Genomic DNA, 17,409 nt, shown 5'->3' on the forward strand with positions numbered 1-17,409 from the left:
TCGCTCCGCGTTATTTTGCTGCCGAAAATCATGATTTCTTAAGGACCTTTTTGCAATTTATTTTGGACGTTTTGCACTTGGAAAAACCTATGTTTTAAACATCTTTTGTAGCCACCAGGGGCAGATTATCTTTTATCTTTTGATCTATTGAGAAAGACACAAGAACTCTCTTGAGAAGTTCATCTCTTGGATTTTGATTGTTATGTTCTTGTGTTCTTGTTGATTTCTTATCTATTTCTTTACATGATTAATCTGAAATCCAATATGGGTTTAAGAGGAATCATGGAGATTAGTGAGTAATCACCTTTTGAATTCATGGGTTAGGGAGATTAAGGGTGATTAGGTTAGAGCTAGGATGTTTTAGTGTAGATCATTCATATTTCCTTGCTAGTAGAGTAATCATAATGCATCTTCTGAGTTGGCCACTCAGTTGTTGATCCTTAGGCATTTCTCACCCGAAAGGTGTTCGATGAAATGCCCGAGACAACTCTCCTAGGCTTTTAGTATACTTTGCCAAAGACATTTGTTGTTAAAGGTACTAAGATAGCTAATAGACTTGTTAGTAATGATTGCTTTCATATTATTCAACCAAAGACATTTGATGTTTGAGATATGTTAGCAAATGAGCATTCATCTAGACATAGAGCTTGCTTAGAATTGTGTCTAGGCTTAAGGTTGATAGTTTGATTGATCATCTGCCATCCTTAGTTCGATACTTGATCACCCAAGGTCTAATCCCTATACCCATGAGTTCTCTTTTCCTTTAGTCAAGAAAGTATCATTCTGTTATTGCTTTCTAGTTTTAGTCATAGTTTAAAACCCTTCTAAATCATTGGTTGCACTTAGATTAAGTGAGTACTTGCATTCTCAGTGCTTTGATATCCCTCAGAACTGGTTCGACAATCTTCTATACTACAACATTTGTCTTAGGAGCCTTGAAAACTCCTAACATCACTTACATATAAGTTATAACTAAACAATTTTTTAACGGAAGTTTCTACGATATATGTACAAAGTGAAAATGTAGTATTTTAAGAATTTCTTATTTTCCAACCGATAATATAATATACTAGAAATGACAGAATAACAATTTTTATGTTCAAAGTTATGATTTCATGAAAGTATACTCCCTTGGAGAATTCAAAGCGAACCATGCATATTTCAGTGCCAATTAACCAAAAAAAATAAGCCCATATTTTCATCTCCTCTTAATTAACTTTCCTTTTTTCTGCAATACCTTTTTATTTATTTATTTTTCTCTATATAAGGTCTTCAAATCCTTCTCTACTTCATCATAATTTTTTCATCTGCTCTCTCTCTCTCTTCCATCACCCGCAAAGGGTTTTTTTTTGGGCAACCAAAGTCTCAACCCTAAACTAAAAAAAAAAACAAAGTCTCGATCTTTGATCACACTAATATAAAAACCATAGTTATCAACTCATGGCAGAATTCAAGATAAAGTTCAATAAAGGTCATGCCTTTACAAGCAAATGTGTTTCCTTGGTGAAGGAACAACGAGCTCGTCTCTATATTCTCCGCCGTTGCGCCACCATGGTTTGCTGCTGGTACATCCATGGTGATGAATAGAGAGAGAGAGTCATTTGAGTTCTCCTTCAAATTAACATCTACATATAACTAAATATGTATATATATTTTCCTCCTCTCCCATCTCTTTTTCTTGAAGCTCCATTGATGTTGAAGCTCTCTGTATGTGCTGGTGGCTGCATGGCGTCATCCCTCTCCATAGAACTTTTTATTCTCTTTATTCTTTTGGTGCAAGACCCTGTAAAATCTTGTTTTTTAAAACCTAAAATATTTTGGGTTTTTTTGTTTAGTTTTCATGGGTTATTTTGCATCAATTAAAAGAGAGATAGACTTTATCCGCCGATTGTGCTGGCGGAGTTTTTTTTTATTTCTGGAACATATGGAGAAAGAGGCCAATGATGATGATGTTATGTGAGCAAATGAGTTCCTACTATGAAGTCTTGTGGAAGTTTTGGGTTTAGTTTCATTTTTACCAAAAAGTCTGTTTTGGTTTCATATATATCATAAGATCTTCTTCTTTGACTTTTGCCTCAGGTTGTTAAACAATGCGAGAATAAAAAAAAAGAATAAACACAACCTTTTTGATCTTTGTCTATTTAGATTGTTGTATTTGCTCAAGCTCAAAATTAAACAACACATAACTCATCTGATTTTATTTTACTAACAACATTTTGGCCGTGTTCCGGTTCAGCCAGAACTTATTCCATAAACCGAGTTCCGGTTCAGCCAGGACTTATTCCATAAACAGAGCACTCTAACACTCTTCAAATAAGGTACATCTGAATGTCATAATCCGGTCCATCATCTTTTTTTTTTGTCTATTCATCGATTTTTATATTTCTCGCAACTATTATTCCATTTAAAATGGCTAATGCAAGAGAAAAAGAAAAGGTTTAACGTGACAAATTCGGATAAACGAAGGCACGTGTTGGTGTTTAGAAAGTGGGCCTTCGACACAATAACTCAATAAAATTTCGTATGCGTGCGTGTGTAGGTGTTGAGAAAGTGGGCCTCTTGTCCTAAACGACCCAACAATCCTACACGTCTTTTAGTTCCCGCTCTTTCTTACCCATATTTTGCAAATGTTGCATTTCTTTCTCACACCTTACTTCAAAAGTGAAAACCAATGTTTCTAAGTTAAGTTTGTACATAAATATGATTAAAATCGGTTTCTAATAATCCACATAACTCTTGTTGGAGTAAATGTCGAATCTCATAAACCCCTATCATTTGGAAATCTGCGTTTATGTTGTAGTTATTATAGGAATAGGATTATATTGGTTTGGCATGGTAAATGTGAATATATGATAACGATCGTTGTAATATAAACAGGCATGAATTTAAATATACAAGGACTTCATCCTATGTAAGGAGTAAGGACCAGTCGGTTAAAAGCGGCTCTCGCAACTCTCAGTATAGATAGACTAAAAAACACGTTTTATATCATTTAATGCAAGGCTTGTAAGATGGTCTGGTACAAATAATTTTTTGCTCTCTTGACATGCACGCAACACGTCGGTTCTTTCTACTGTCAGTTCTGAATCCTATTTATTCCGAAAGAAAGTATACTCTCCAACACGCAAACCATTTTTTTTCTTGTAATGTGTTTCATTTTTCTCAGAAGAGTAAATAACTAATATGTATTTCTAAATTATAGGTCATCAAAACCAATGCTTTGTTTTTCAGTAAATACTATTTGTAATGTTTCTTTCTATGAGAAATTTCGGTGGACTCTTGTTAACAAGTGGCTTATTTCATATTCCAAGAAATTAGTGATGGAATAACTTAATTTCAATACTTTATTTATTTAAACCAAAAGAAATATATTATTCGGTCACTATATAGCACAAAAACCTATACAAATACAGAGTCATAGACTCCAAAGGAATAACATGATAAAGGGCATAAAATACGTATGAAAAATATATCGACCAAGTTTGTGAACGTTACGAACTTACGAATAATCTATAGAATTGAGAGTCTACATATAAAGGGTTTGTAGTTGGATTATCTATATATTAATTGCCATGTTACTTTAAATTTCATGATTGAAACAATATCTTTAATGTAAACCATTAAAGCATACACCATCCTTTATTCAAGGATATTGGTAAATAGATAAATAAGAAAGCATACACAAAATACACACTAACACGCACCAGGACCATGTTATATTGTTATGGAAGCAAATAGCTATTTTCCAGTGGACCTACCAAAATAACGGTCGTCTAGCTTTTGCAAGAAAATCAACACGTAGTTTGTCGGCAAACAAATAAACGGCACCACATTACGCGTAGTCTAGTCAATTATCGTATCACATGGTCTAGTAGTTCAACGGCTTGATTGATGATTTCTTAAATGCTTGGTTAGGAGCTAATAAATGTAAATTGTTTTGTGTATATATAGATTCGAACTTCTTATTTTTCTTTGTCTAACAACTTTGTATTTATTGAACATGTAGTCCGCGTCAAGTGTCAATAAAAAAATTAAAATATACCTAATACCAACTCCACGATACAATCTTACGAAATTTATAGCTAACGAACTCGAATAATTACCAATGAGACAAACGAAAACGAAACTGTAATAGCAATAAATATTAGCTCGATGAGATTGTTGTTGTCACCGGACGAATATTTGTACTTTTGTAGATAGACGTCAGGCTTCAAAGAAGCTTGTGTTTTGTTTTATCTAATGTTTTCTTAACATCTGTTTTCATTTGATGAATAATTTGATCAAGAAACCAAAATTGCCGGAGAGATACATCATATCTTTCGTTATATAACATATATACCGTCCGCGTCATCCATTCTTGCTGGCACACGCTTGGCTTCGAGCAATTGATCTATTCTACAAATACAATAATGGTAACTGTAAGCATGTTTTTTTTTTGAAACTAACTGAGTAACTGTAAGCATGTTTGTAAATTTAATATTTAGAAACCTTTATCCAATTTATGTAGGAGAGTAAGAAAAATTTATGTTCACGGGATTTCAAGTGTAGGAGTTTTAGCTATCTAAATACCTAATTTACTACTCTATTATTTAGAGTGATTTTTTTTTTTTAAATACATGTCACCATTAGGTTTGTATCAAAATATAGCTTTGCACTACTATTATAAACCAAAATGGTAAAATCCAAGCCCTTTATCATATACTAGGTAATAACCCGCGCCTTGCGCGGAATGTGATTATTAGTTTCGTTATTTTTAATAAAAAAGACAATAAATCTGTTTAATCTGGATATTGGTTAGGTTTTACGTTTTTTTGTTTTTAATCTTCTAAAATATAACTATTATTTTAAATTAATATTTATTTTAGTTTATTCGGTTAAAACATTTGATTTTTTGGTTTTTTCGGATAAAAACCTAAAATTAATATTATATGTTTATTTTCATATTATGAAGTTTAGATAGTTGTCATGTCGAACCAATAGTTTCATATTATAGTTTTTAAACAGATAATAGTTTAAGAAAAAGAAAAGAAAATTATTAAGACAAATCATTTTACTACAATTTGGTCGGTAGTAAAAGAAACATTAAGAAAAAATATTTCAACTTTCAAAAAAATTAGATACTTCAGCTGTGGTGAATACTTAGTTATAAGATGCTCACATCAAGGTGCACATGTATGTTTATGTAAAAAGTATATAAAAATAGTTAAAAAATATATAAAGATATTGTTAATTAATATTAAATGACATTTTTGTTCAGAATAATACATGAAAGATAAAATTAAAATTTATTTAAAATAAAAAAGACCTTGACATTAGTCATTTTTTCATCAAAAGAAAATAAAATTATATTCGTAAATAGGGGTGGACACATATCAAGTATCTGGATATTTGGAAGCATTCTTGTCAATTCGATCTTTAGCCACCTAAATATTCGGTGACTCCGATATCCGAAATGTTTTAGAATTTTAAAGAATATCCGATTTGATTCGTAAATAAAATAAAATTTTAAAAATAATTTAATAATAACATTTTATTACAAAAATAAAACATTATATAACCTTTTAATTTTAGTACCTAATATAATAAATTTATATTGTAAAACTGATATAAAGTATAATATATATAATTCTTTTCATATATGTATATATATGCATATAACATATCGAATTAGATATATGTTCCTAAAAATATTGGTATTAGTGATTTGCTTCTTTTTTGGATATTGTATTTTAGTATTTGATTTGTTTCGTAAAGTTTCAAATATCAAGATTTTTTGGTTCAAATCAAAACGGATAACAAATCGAATCAAAATTTATGAATATTTTGCTCAATTTTATCTGTAAACAATAAAAATAATATATATATATATAGTTTGGCTTTTGATTCGTTATCTATTTTTATTCGAACCGAAAAATCCAGAGTTTTATTGGAACTATGTATGTGAGTTTTATATTAAAAAAATCACAAAGTATATAGTGTGAACACATTTATGACTATAGTGTAAACGCGTTAGCATATTTATTATCAAATCATTGCGAAGCTGCCACGTGTCTATTATAATGTGAATGCATTTATTACAATGCTTCTTTTTTAATATATAAGGGATGTGTTATGTATATTTGTCTCGTGGTGTATTTAAAAACTAATACCACAAACACGTATATTGTTGGCCGGTCAAATATGTAATTTACAAAGAGCGAAGTAAAATCAAGAAAACGAACGTTATACGCGAAGAAGACTTCAACGAAGACATTACTAAGGGGGTGAGAGGTAAACCACGTAGAGTGACCGATTGACACGTTTTTATACCAGATTATTATTTCAGTTTTATTGGGATAATCTAAACTAAATTATTGATTATCCTCTGATGTTACTTTTTGTATGACAACAATTTTAAAATTTACTAAAAATGATTGGCATATATACAAATAATATGAATGACGTTTTTGGATGTTAATCTTAATCATTATAATTATATTTTAAAAAAGTTCATATATGCTACAAGAACCTCGTGAATTTGTTTAAGATGAGTTTATTTAACACAGTGTATACCTATAATTGCGGCATTAATGCATGATTTAACTCATATTCACCCACATGAATTACCTCTTTCACATTTTACTCAGTTTCGTTTTTTAAAATCCCCACTTAGATGTGATCATGTGAAGGGAAAGTAACTAATTCTTCAAAGCAATGATGGAAAGACCAATCATAACCAATCTTCAAAGTAAATCTATACATATATGAAAGCTTCGTTTTACTCGCAGGAAGAAATGTTACAAGCTAGAAAATAAATTAAAATACAAGAAAATACAAATTTTAAAAGCGCGTAGGCCTTATGAAAACTACTTCTAGTTATTATTTTTATTTTTATTTTCCTTTATTTGTGAGAATATGAGACAACTGCATAAAAACCCAAAAATGACAATGCGTCAGAACATAACCATGATCAAATGTTCTAATAAAAAATCTAAACTACTGATAAGTGTATTACTAGTAAAACTAGGTTAAGATCCGCACTTTGCGCGAAATGAATATTATATATATAATTTTTTATTCATTATATGTTTCTAACATATTATGAAAATAAAAATTATATATTGAATAATTAAAATAACGGTAACTATTACTTATATAATTAAATTGGTGAGAACATATAAATAAATTTGATTAATCCAAAAAATATTTTTTCTATTTGATATGGTATATAATTAAATTTAAATGATAGTAACATATATAATATATTTTAATATTTATTAAATGTTAATTTTTGCTCATATTTTTTTTTATCATTTGTATGTGTTATAGCAAAAAAAATTAAATTACTGATAACAAATATTCAGTGTGAGATTAATAGTTTAAGTGATTTATAATATTTTTAAAAATTAAGTTGTCAATATTTTTCAATTTTTTTTATCAAAAACAAATTATTCACAGTAAATTTCAAAATTAAAATATTTATATATTTTTATATGGTCATATAATTTAATTTAAAATGATATATATATATATATATATATATCTTTTACTTTTAATACTTATTAAATGAGAATTTCAACTTATATGATTTTTTTAATTATTTGTATCAATTCATAACAAAAATTGTAAACTATGGATCACAAAATTTGAATGTGAAATTTTTAACAATTTTAGTAATTATAATCGCTTTTAAAAATTCAAAATATAACATACAAAGAAATTTTTTAATTTTTATTATATGGTTACTATGGTTTTTTAATTTATTTTAATAGTTTAAAATTAAACAAATATAATATAAGACACCCTTATTTTTATCAAATCTTTATTATTCAAAATCATTAATTATCATATATACTTTAGCCACATTAGAAAATTTCGTAATTTTATTTAAGGAAATAATTAAGCACATTAATAATGTATTTATGGTTAGTTTAATAAAAAGTTTATTATATATTTAGATGGACCAACCTATTTCTTTAAGAATTCAAAAAATCATTCTAGTGATGACACATGACTACAAAAAAAATGTTGTAATACTTCTCAAATAATATATAGGGGATAAAAAACAAAAAGAAAAGAAAATGCTACGAAGGCTATTCCAATGGCTCTTGGATTCTTACTTGCCAGCTTTACTCGATAGCTTCGTCTTCTGGCTGAAACAACAGTATAAAATCTAAAGCTTAACAATAATAATAATCTATTAATAATAAACATCTCAGAACACAAAAGTCTGAAAACCTACAAATTCAAGTTTTTATTCTGTCTCATCTGGTTCTAGAGAGAGAGAGAGAGGAAGGAGGAGGAAGAAGAAGAAGATGAGTGAGAATCACCGGGTGGGTTTGGCTCTGTTTATGCTCTGCATTGTTGGGTTGAAGCCAAGTTTCATCCTTGCAGCCACTGATGCATCTGACAGTGAGTTTCCTTCTTCTCTGTCTTCTCCTTCAAAAGTCTCGATCTTTCAATGGGTTTTTTAATCCTTCGTTTGTGTAAATTGTATCTATGTTTCTGGGTTTTTTTTCCATTACCAATACTCAAATAAAGTTTATGTTCTTTTCTTCAAAACGGGTTCTTACCAAACCTCAAATCTCGAATCTTTTTCTCCTTTATCCACCCAACTTTCTATTTTGTTTCCTTTCTTGTCATAAAGCATTTCTTCAATTAGACCTGAAACTTTAAGTCTCTAATATTGGATCTAACTTCACGGAACCGACAAAAGAAACAAGATGATTTGAATAGTTCCCTCATGGTTTCTCTATATGTGCAGCTTCGGCGTTAAACTACATGTTCAGCGCCATGAACTCTCCAGGACAGCTGTCACAGTGGACATCATCATCAGGAGGTGATCCTTGTGGACAAAACTGGAAAGGCGTAACATGCTCTGACTCAAGAGTTACTCAAATGTAATCATTATTTAATAGTATATCACTGTGTTAATCTATGCTGAATACATTTGTTTCTTTTTTTTATCTACTTGCAGAAAGTTATCAGGTCTTGGCCTCTCTGGATCACTAGGCTCCGCGCTTGATAAATTAACTTCCGTTACTGAGTTGTAAGACTTCATCTTCTTTTATTACAAAGCTCCAAAGTTTGTATTAATGGCATAGCTTATGGACTGTGTTTGGTGAAACCTGCAGTGACTTAAGCAACAATAACCTTGGAGGGGACTTGCCGTATCAGCTTCCTCCAAATCTGGAGAGATTGTATGTTTAAATGATTCTCTCTGTGTGTTTGACAAGTTTCTTTGTGCGTGTTTTAAGCTGATAAAGTTTCTTAATGTGTGTTAGGAATCTTGCTAGTAACCAGTTCACTGGATCTGCTCCGTATTCTGTTTCTCAAATGACACCTCTCAAGTACCTGTAAGTTCAATTATTTAATCTTCAGACATTATCTTGGAGAAGTTTGGTTGTTTAAAGCTCCAACATTGGTTTTCCTCAGCAATCTTGCTCACAACCAGCTTAAGCAGCTGTCTATTGACTTCACCAAACTCACCTCTCTCTCTATCTTGTAAGATCCTCTTCTTTGACTGAGTTAAACTAGTTAAGTGATTTGATTAGTTAATGAACGAATCCATGTGTGTTTCCAGGGACCTTTCTTCTAATACTCTCACAGGCTCTCTTCCAAACTCAATGAGCTCTCTTACAAGTGCAAAGTCAATGTAAGTAGTCTCCATGTGTTGTAAGAACTTACTTAAAGTGAACCACTTAGTACTAATTGAATGAACTTCCACAGTTATCTTCAGAACAATCAGTTCTCAGGCACCATTGATGTCTTAGCCACCCTTCCTCTCGAAAATTTGTGAGTAACTTAATCTCTAATCCGTTTTTTTAGAAACCCATCATTTTGAATGTTGTTGCTCCCCTCAGGAACATTGCAAACAATCAGTTCACAGGCTGGATCCCTGATTCTTTGAAAGGCATTAACTTGCAGTAAGTTCTTGACTAGTTTCTTCCATTTTCTTGAAACTTTTTTTTCTTTATCTCACTAATTTTGGAAACAGAAAAGATGGCAATCCACTCAGTTCCGGGCCTGCACCTCCACCACCTCCTGGCACACCTCCCATCCATAGATCACCAACTCCTAAATCCGGTAAAGGTGGATCCAGCAGTAACAATGGTGATTCCAGCAGTAGTAGCAGTAATGATTCCAACAAATCAGGGATTGGAGCTGGTGGAATAGCAGGAATAGTCATCTCATTGTTAGTTGTAACAGCAGTGGTAGCTTTCTTCTTGATCAAGAAAACAAGATCAAAGAAGACATCCTCCACAGACATTGAAAGGACTGATAACATTAACCAACCTCCACCCTTCACACTCGCTTCAAACGACCTTCATCAAGGTAATAATAATGTACATATATATATATATATATATTAAGTGTTCTTATGAGTTTCCTTACTATGTATTCATGTGGTTTGCAGAGAGTAAAGCTATACAGAATCCACCATTAGTTGAGACGAAGAAACTAGACACTTCATTGTCGATGAATCTACGCCCTCCACCAGCTGAGAGACACAAGTCTTTTGATGAAGATGATTCAACGCCTAGAAAGCCAATCGTTGTTGCAAAGAAACCTGCTGTTGTCCTTCCTTCAAATGTGAAGGCCTATACGGTTGCAGATCTTCAAATAGCTACCAATAGTTTCAGCGTTGATAACCTTCTCGGTGAAGGGACTTTTGGAAGAGTGTACAGAGCTCAGTTTGATGATGGAAAGGTTATTAAAAAAACTCTTATTACTAATCCTTTTACAATTTTTGTAATGATACTGAGATATTGTTTGTTTTTGATCATCTAATAATAGGTACTTGCTGTGAAGAAGATAGACTCGTCTGCGCTTCCCACTGACACGGCGGCTGATGATTTTACGGAGATAGTATCGAAAATTGCGTGTTTGGATCATGAGAATGTGACAAGGCTTGATGGTTACTGTTCTGAACATGGACAGCACTTGGTGATCTACGAGTTTTATAGAAACGGGTCGTTGCATGACTTCTTGCATCTTTCGGAAGAGGAGAGTAAGCCGTTGATATGGAACCCTCGTGTGAAGATTGCTCTTGGCACTGCACGTGCATTGGAGTAAGTCTTTAAACAGATTAAATCACATTGTTTTGCGCATTACATGGCAAGAGAGTCTGATGGAAAGTGTTGTTGTTGCGGCAGGTACTTGCATGAAGTTTGTTCACCGTCTATAGTACACAAGAACATCAAATCAGCGAATATTTTACTTGACTCAGAGCTGAATCCTCACCTCTCAGACGCTGGTCTCGCTAGCTTCCTCCCTACTGCGAATGAGGTATATACAGAAGTCTCCAGCTAGCATATTATCCGTAACCCAAAAATCCAAACTAAAACTGGACTGAAATTTACAAAAACTTGAACAGTTACTATTTTTCTAAACACCAAAAATTGAAATCAAACCGGAACTGAATTGAGAACCAAACAGATGTCCGAATATTCGAAATATAATAAAAAATACTAATTCTAGTTCTTTTATCTATAATTTATAAATAAAAAAATCTAAAAACCTGAATTATACCCAAATATTTTTTGGGTTTTCTAGGTTTAACTCGGGTTTTGGTGTTTTTCGGTTTTTTGGCTTTAAACCAAACCAAACCCGAACCATTTCTAATGCGGTTCCACTTCGGCTTTTATAAAAAAATAGAAACCCAACCCGAACCGAAACCTGAATGCCTAACACTATCTCCTGTTTCTCCATTACTTATTATTCTGATACATTGTGCAGCTACTGAACCAAAACGATGAAGGATACGGCGCACCAGAAGTTTCAATGTCAGGCCAATACTCTCTGAAGAGCGATGTGTACAGTTTTGGAGTAGTGATGCTTGAGCTTTTAACCGGAAGAAAACCATTCGACAGGTACTGATATATATATCCTTTTGTACTAATTCATTTTCCTAAGAGTGAAATGTGTTAATAAGTCTCTTTGGTTACAGCACAAGGTCAAGATCTGAACAGTCATTGGTGAGATGGGCAACACCTCAGCTTCATGACATTGATGCATTGGGGAAAATGGTTGATCCAGCTCTCAAAGGGCTTTACCCTGTCAAATCTCTATCACGGTTTGCAGATGTTATCGCACTTTGCGTTCAGGTAATGCATATGGTTATCATTGTGTGCTGCACATATAAAGAATGACATCTCAATGGTGTTTTGTGATTTTGTAACAGCCGGAGCCAGAGTTTAGACCACCTATGTCTGAAGTGGTGCAGGCGTTGGTTGTGTTGGTGCAGAGAGCTAACATGAGCAAGAGGACAGTCGGAGTCGGGTCTGGTAGCTCTGGGGCTAATGATTACATGTAAATTATTTACCTGAGAAACCAAAAACAAACAAAAAGCTTGGCTCTTTTTTCCCTCTGGTCTGCTCTGATTCTGTGAGGGAGGAGAACAAAGTGACAGAGGCAGAGAAAATTAACTAAACAAAAGTTTTTTTTTTGTGTGTTCTTCATAAAACTGAGAGAATAACAACATCAACAACCTTTACGCATTGTATAATCCCATGGTCCCTTGTAATATGTAGCCTTTTTTAGATTCCATCAACATGAACAAAACCATTCCTTTTGTGAGTTCCAAGCGAACGCTATCCTTTTTTTTTGTTTCTGAATAATCTTCATGTTAATAAGTCGAATTTTACTTATGTTGCAACCCTAGAAACGGTCGTAACAGAACAGAGATTGTTGTGTAACATCAGCAAATAGCACTACTACATTCACAGTTGCAGAAAAGAGGTACAACACATGAGGCAGCACGTGACACGCAGTCGACAATAGTAATGCACACATATATAATATAATAATAACACGCTTCATCCGAGAAAGCCCAAATATTAATGGCCCATTAAGCCCACAAAACGAACTTGCCATACTGTGTAGGCTTATCCATCAGCTTCTTCCTCTCCACCGTGTCTACTCGACGGACACACACACAGGAAAGAAACTTGTCCGCTGCTACTGTAACTGTTCCGTATAGATATTGTATTCGTAACCTGGTTCGAGTCTCTCCTTCTTCTCACTCCTGTCCTGAATGAATCTCCAATGCCTCCTCTAGGCACGTTCTTGAAAAATCACGACACAAACTGTCTCTCTTCCAAAGCTGCCGATGTTGCCACTCTACAAGGTTATCTTTCCCCGCTAAGGTCTCAGAGTCTCATCCATTTCTTACGAACTCCATTCAGACAACACTCAACTTACACTGTCCTCTCTAAATCCGCCAACCTCGACGAAGCCATCGTCACTCTATCCTCACTCTCCAGCCCCGAGCCTTACACAGACGCTCTCCACGCGTGCATCTCCGCTAAATCCCTCCACCACGGCCAAAAGATCCACTCTTTAATCCTCAACAACCCTAAACTCCGCCGCGACCCCAAGCTAGTAACCAAACTCATCACCCTCTTCTCCGTCTGCCGCCGGCTAGACCTCGCTCGCAAACTCTTCCACGAGGCCAAAGACTCGACCTTTCTCACCGAGGAAGTCTGGGCGGCGATGGCGATCGCCTTTTCAAGAAACGGGTCGCCGAGGGAAGCTCTCGCCGCGTACGTGGACATGCTGTGTAGCTTCGTGACGCCGCCCGGGGATTTCTCGATCTCCGCGGCGTTGAAAGCGTGTGTCGAGGTTAAAGATCTTCGCTTTGGGAGAGGGGTGCATGCCCAGATCGTGAAACGGAGGAGGAAGGTTGATCAGGTGGTGGAGAATGCGCTGTTGAGGCTTTACATGGAGAGGGGATGTTTGGAAGATGCGCGCAAGGTGTTCGATGGAATGTCTGAGAGGAATATTGTTACTTGGAACTCGCTTGTTTCGGTGCTTAGTAAGAAGGTTCGGGTTCATGAGATGTTTAGTCTGTTTAGGAAGATGCAGGAAGAGAGGATTGGGTTTAGTTGGGCGACGCTGACGACGGTGTTGCCAGCTTGTTCGCGTGTGGCTGCTCTTCTTACAGGGAAGGAGATTCATGCGCAGGTTGTGAAGTCTAGTGAGAGACCTGATGTTCCTTTGCTTAACTCGTTGATGGATATGTATGGGAAGTGTGGTGAGGTTGTGTACGCTAGGAGGATCTTTGATGGGATGTTAAATAAGGATCTGACTTCATGGAACATTATGTTAAACTCTTACGCGATCAATGGGAGTATTCAAGAAGAGATTAAACTCTTTGATACGATGATAGAGTCAGGTGTTGCGCCAGATGGGATTACCTTTGTTGCTTTGTTATCTGGGTGTAGTGATACAGGGTTGACAGAGTATGGTCTAAGTTTGTTTGAGCGTATGAAAGGAGAGTTCAGAGTTTCACCAGCCTTGGAGCATTACGCTTGTTTGGTAGACATCTTGGGACGAGCGGGTAGGATCCAAGAAGCAGTCAAGGTGATAGAAAGAATGCCCTTTAAGCCAAGTGGGTCCGTTTGGGGATCGCTTCTCAACTCTTGCAGGCTCCATGGGAATGTTAGGGTAGGAGAGATTGCAGCAAAGGAGCTGTTTGTTCTTGAGCCTCACAATCCAGGGAACTACGTTATGGTTTCAAACCTATACGCCGATGCAAAGATGTGGGACGATGTGGATAAGATCCGAGAGGTGATGAAACAGAGAGGGATCAAAAAGGAAGCTGGTTGCAGTTGGGTTCAGGTTAAAGACAAGATACAAATCTTTGTTGCGGGTGGTGGACACGAGTTTCGTAGCTCGGATGAGTATAAGAAACTATGGTTAGAATTACAAGAAGCTATGGAAAGATTAGGTTATGCTCCTGATACAAGCGTGGAGCTTCGTGATGTTGATGAAGCTACCAAGGTGAATTGGGTTTGTGGACATAGTGAGAGACTTGCTACAAGTTATTCTCTTATTCATACTGGTGAAGGGGTTCCGATTAGGGTTACTAAGAATCTGAGAGTATGTGGAGATTGCCATAAATGGATGAAGATTGTGTCACAAGTAACGGGGAGAGTTATTGTTCTTAGAGATACAAAACGGTTCCACCATTTCGCTGACGGTGTCTGCTCATGTAAAGACTACTGGTGATCATGAAAAAAAGTGCTTGAGCTTGGTGCCCTAAGAGTCATTTGCTGAAGCATCATTGTTTGAGAGGTAGATTGATCATAGCCGAAGCGATGTAACTAATTTAGTACATATGTTAATGGAAACACAAGCATTCTTGTTCGGTATGGACATTGTCGACGCTGGTATGAATAATATTTTTGGGTCAAAGAAAAAGAAAACATATAATGAAGAGAAACAAGTGAGGCAATCAAAGACTGGAGAAAGTTGTTGAGTGTTCACCAAGAAAGGTAACGAAGGAAGATGGTCACATGAGGTGAAGCCAAGTCATGCTTGAGTTTTTTGTAAGCGCGCTTTGCAATTTCAAATTAGGAAATTTCTTGCTTTTTACTATAATTTTGGTTATTCCAGTTAAATATATTTTTTTTTGACTTTTTTTTAAATCGTGATTATTGTGGATATATAAAAAAAATTATTTATATCTAAAGAAAATAACAGAAAATTTGTATGGTGGATCATAATGCATCAATGATTTGGTAGAAGTTAGTTTTTTTCATTACTTGACTTCTCTTTATTATATTAATGATTTTGTAGAATATTTTGAAATCCTATCTTATTGCATCAAACATGTGCTAAAATTATTCAAATTTTAGATTATTGGATTAGTTGTTCATAAAAATATTTAAAATCTAGAGAATTTTTTTGTCATCATCTAGAGATTTTTTTAAATATGTACAAAAAATTGAATAATTTCGATGATTATGGTACCATTTCAAATGACGGTATTTGATAAAAAAAAAAATGGAAGGCAAAAACTAATAAATCACTTTGGATCTTTAATTTACAAATATTACTAAGACTTTTATGTATCCAAATAAATCCAAATCACTAATCCAATAGGACCAATACCCTTAGTAAAATTATTTTAATATAAACCTTTGTATAACTCCGTTTAAGTATGTTCCAAGTGAGAAGACGTGAACTTTGAAGAGATAAAAGAAGATTTTCTTTAGTGTTTTTGAGAGATTAGTCATCATCTTATAAAATATTTTTGAAAAGAACGAAGATCAAGAATGTCTCCTCTTCATGGTTCTTGTGGTTGTGCTTCCGTATTATGTGTGTTATCAGCGCGACAATCCGACTCATCCCCGTCGTAATTTTCATTTGTTAAACAATTTTTTACTTACTACATCGGATTTGAGGGCTGATGTGGTAGACATCTCGATGAAACAAATTGAGAGTTATCTGCTAGATTCACCAAGTAAGAAAAAAACAAGATGTCAAAGGGTTTTTCTAATGCTTTGGATTGGTTTCCCTGTCTTTTGTTTTTTTTTCTTGTTTGTAATTAATTATATCTAAAATAAATTTGAATCTATCACACATGGTTGGGATTCGATTCCAGCCAAGGTTCAGATTTTAGTGAAAAATATAATCTTAGTTTTGAAATAAATATGGGATCAGTTTTTTTTTCTTTTCAAATCCAAAATATTTAAATGATAAGTTGTTTGGTTCCTTTTGATTGGATCAATTAATTAGGATTGAACAAATGTACGATTCTACAATATTGGATATCGAAAATCCAGGCCAGTTTTTGCTAGTAGCAGCTCATCACTTGTCACTTGTCAGGATGCTTCCCATGAATAAAGCTAAAGCTACCGTGAATCCTTGATATTACCAAAAAAGAACCGAAGGCATAAGTGTATAAGTGTTATTTATATCTTGCAAAAATTATTGAATATTGACTATAGTTTGTTATTAGTCAATAGTCAATCGTTTCCAAGTCCAAATGTGAAACTGCATATGCTATCAATGTCGCTATGAATGATTTTATGTACTGAACTATGAAGAGTTTACATCTCCCAACGCTCCTTACTGACAACAATTTAACATGACAAACTGTTTGTACGCCCAGGAACACATGCAAAACGTGTACGCAGACAAAATCTACCAACCAATGTGACCTTACAAAAGAATAATTTACTGACTCGATATGGTTGGCTGTATAATAGTTGCACATGCAATATACATACTCCCTCCATTTAAAAAAAAACGTAGCACTTTTGACATTTTTCGCACAGATAAAAAGTGATTGAAATGTATTTAAATTAATATTAATTACATATATTTAATCAATAATATTAAAAATAAATAAATTATTTATAAAATCAATATTTGCAATTATTTTTTAACTGAAAGTAAGTATAATTTGTATTGAAATTCTAAAGTGATATTTTTGTGTAACAAAAAAATTGTTAGAATAAAACTTATTATGAAATAGAGGGAATATTAATTATGATAATTACGTATGTTATTCTTGTTTGATAATTAATCCAGATAGTATTATATTTTCTTATACAAAGCAATCGAAAATACAACTTGGGCTGTCGCTTTAAAAAAAAAAGGAAACTTAGACACATTTATCATAAAAGTTTGACCTACATC

General features: G+C 33.9%; 3 protein-coding genes across 3 annotated transcripts; all 3 read left to right on the top strand.

The window, feature by feature from the left end:
• The first annotated feature begins 981 nt into the window (after nt 1-981).
• On the top strand, nt 982-4,636 carry LOC106380567 (small polypeptide DEVIL 22-like). Its single transcript, XM_048739475.1, has one exon. The coding sequence runs from the start codon at nt 1,441-1,443 to the stop codon at nt 1,585-1,587; it is 147 nt and encodes a 48-aa protein (XP_048595432.1). The 5' UTR covers nt 982-1,440; the 3' UTR covers nt 1,588-4,636.
• A 3,474-nt stretch (nt 4,637-8,110) lies between these two features.
• Nucleotides 8,111-12,558, top strand: LOC106348837 (protein STRUBBELIG-RECEPTOR FAMILY 7). Its single transcript, XM_013788656.3, has 16 exons — nt 8,111-8,391; nt 8,744-8,879; nt 8,957-9,028; nt 9,114-9,179; nt 9,264-9,335; nt 9,415-9,483; nt 9,563-9,634; nt 9,709-9,774; nt 9,843-9,905; nt 9,977-10,314; nt 10,397-10,689; nt 10,777-11,051; nt 11,136-11,268; nt 11,719-11,852; nt 11,930-12,086; nt 12,164-12,558. The coding sequence occupies exons 1-16, from the start codon at nt 8,295-8,297 to the stop codon at nt 12,293-12,295; spliced, it is 2,175 nt and encodes a 724-aa protein (XP_013644110.1). The 5' UTR covers nt 8,111-8,294; the 3' UTR covers nt 12,296-12,558.
• Nucleotides 12,559-12,670: 112 nt separating this feature from the next.
• Nucleotides 12,671-15,401, top strand: LOC106348831 (pentatricopeptide repeat-containing protein At3g14330-like). The gene has a single exon (XM_013788649.3). It carries the CDS (start codon nt 13,027-13,029, stop codon nt 14,989-14,991), a length of 1,965 nt encoding a protein of 654 aa, XP_013644103.2. The 5' UTR covers nt 12,671-13,026; the 3' UTR covers nt 14,992-15,401.
• The last annotated feature ends 2,008 nt before the right edge of the window (nt 15,402-17,409 follow it).

This window comes from Brassica napus, chromosome A1, assembly GCF_020379485.1.
Source record: "Brassica napus cultivar Da-Ae chromosome A1, Da-Ae, whole genome shotgun sequence".
In the NCBI taxonomy this organism is placed as follows: Eukaryota; Viridiplantae; Streptophyta; class Magnoliopsida; order Brassicales; family Brassicaceae; genus Brassica; species Brassica napus.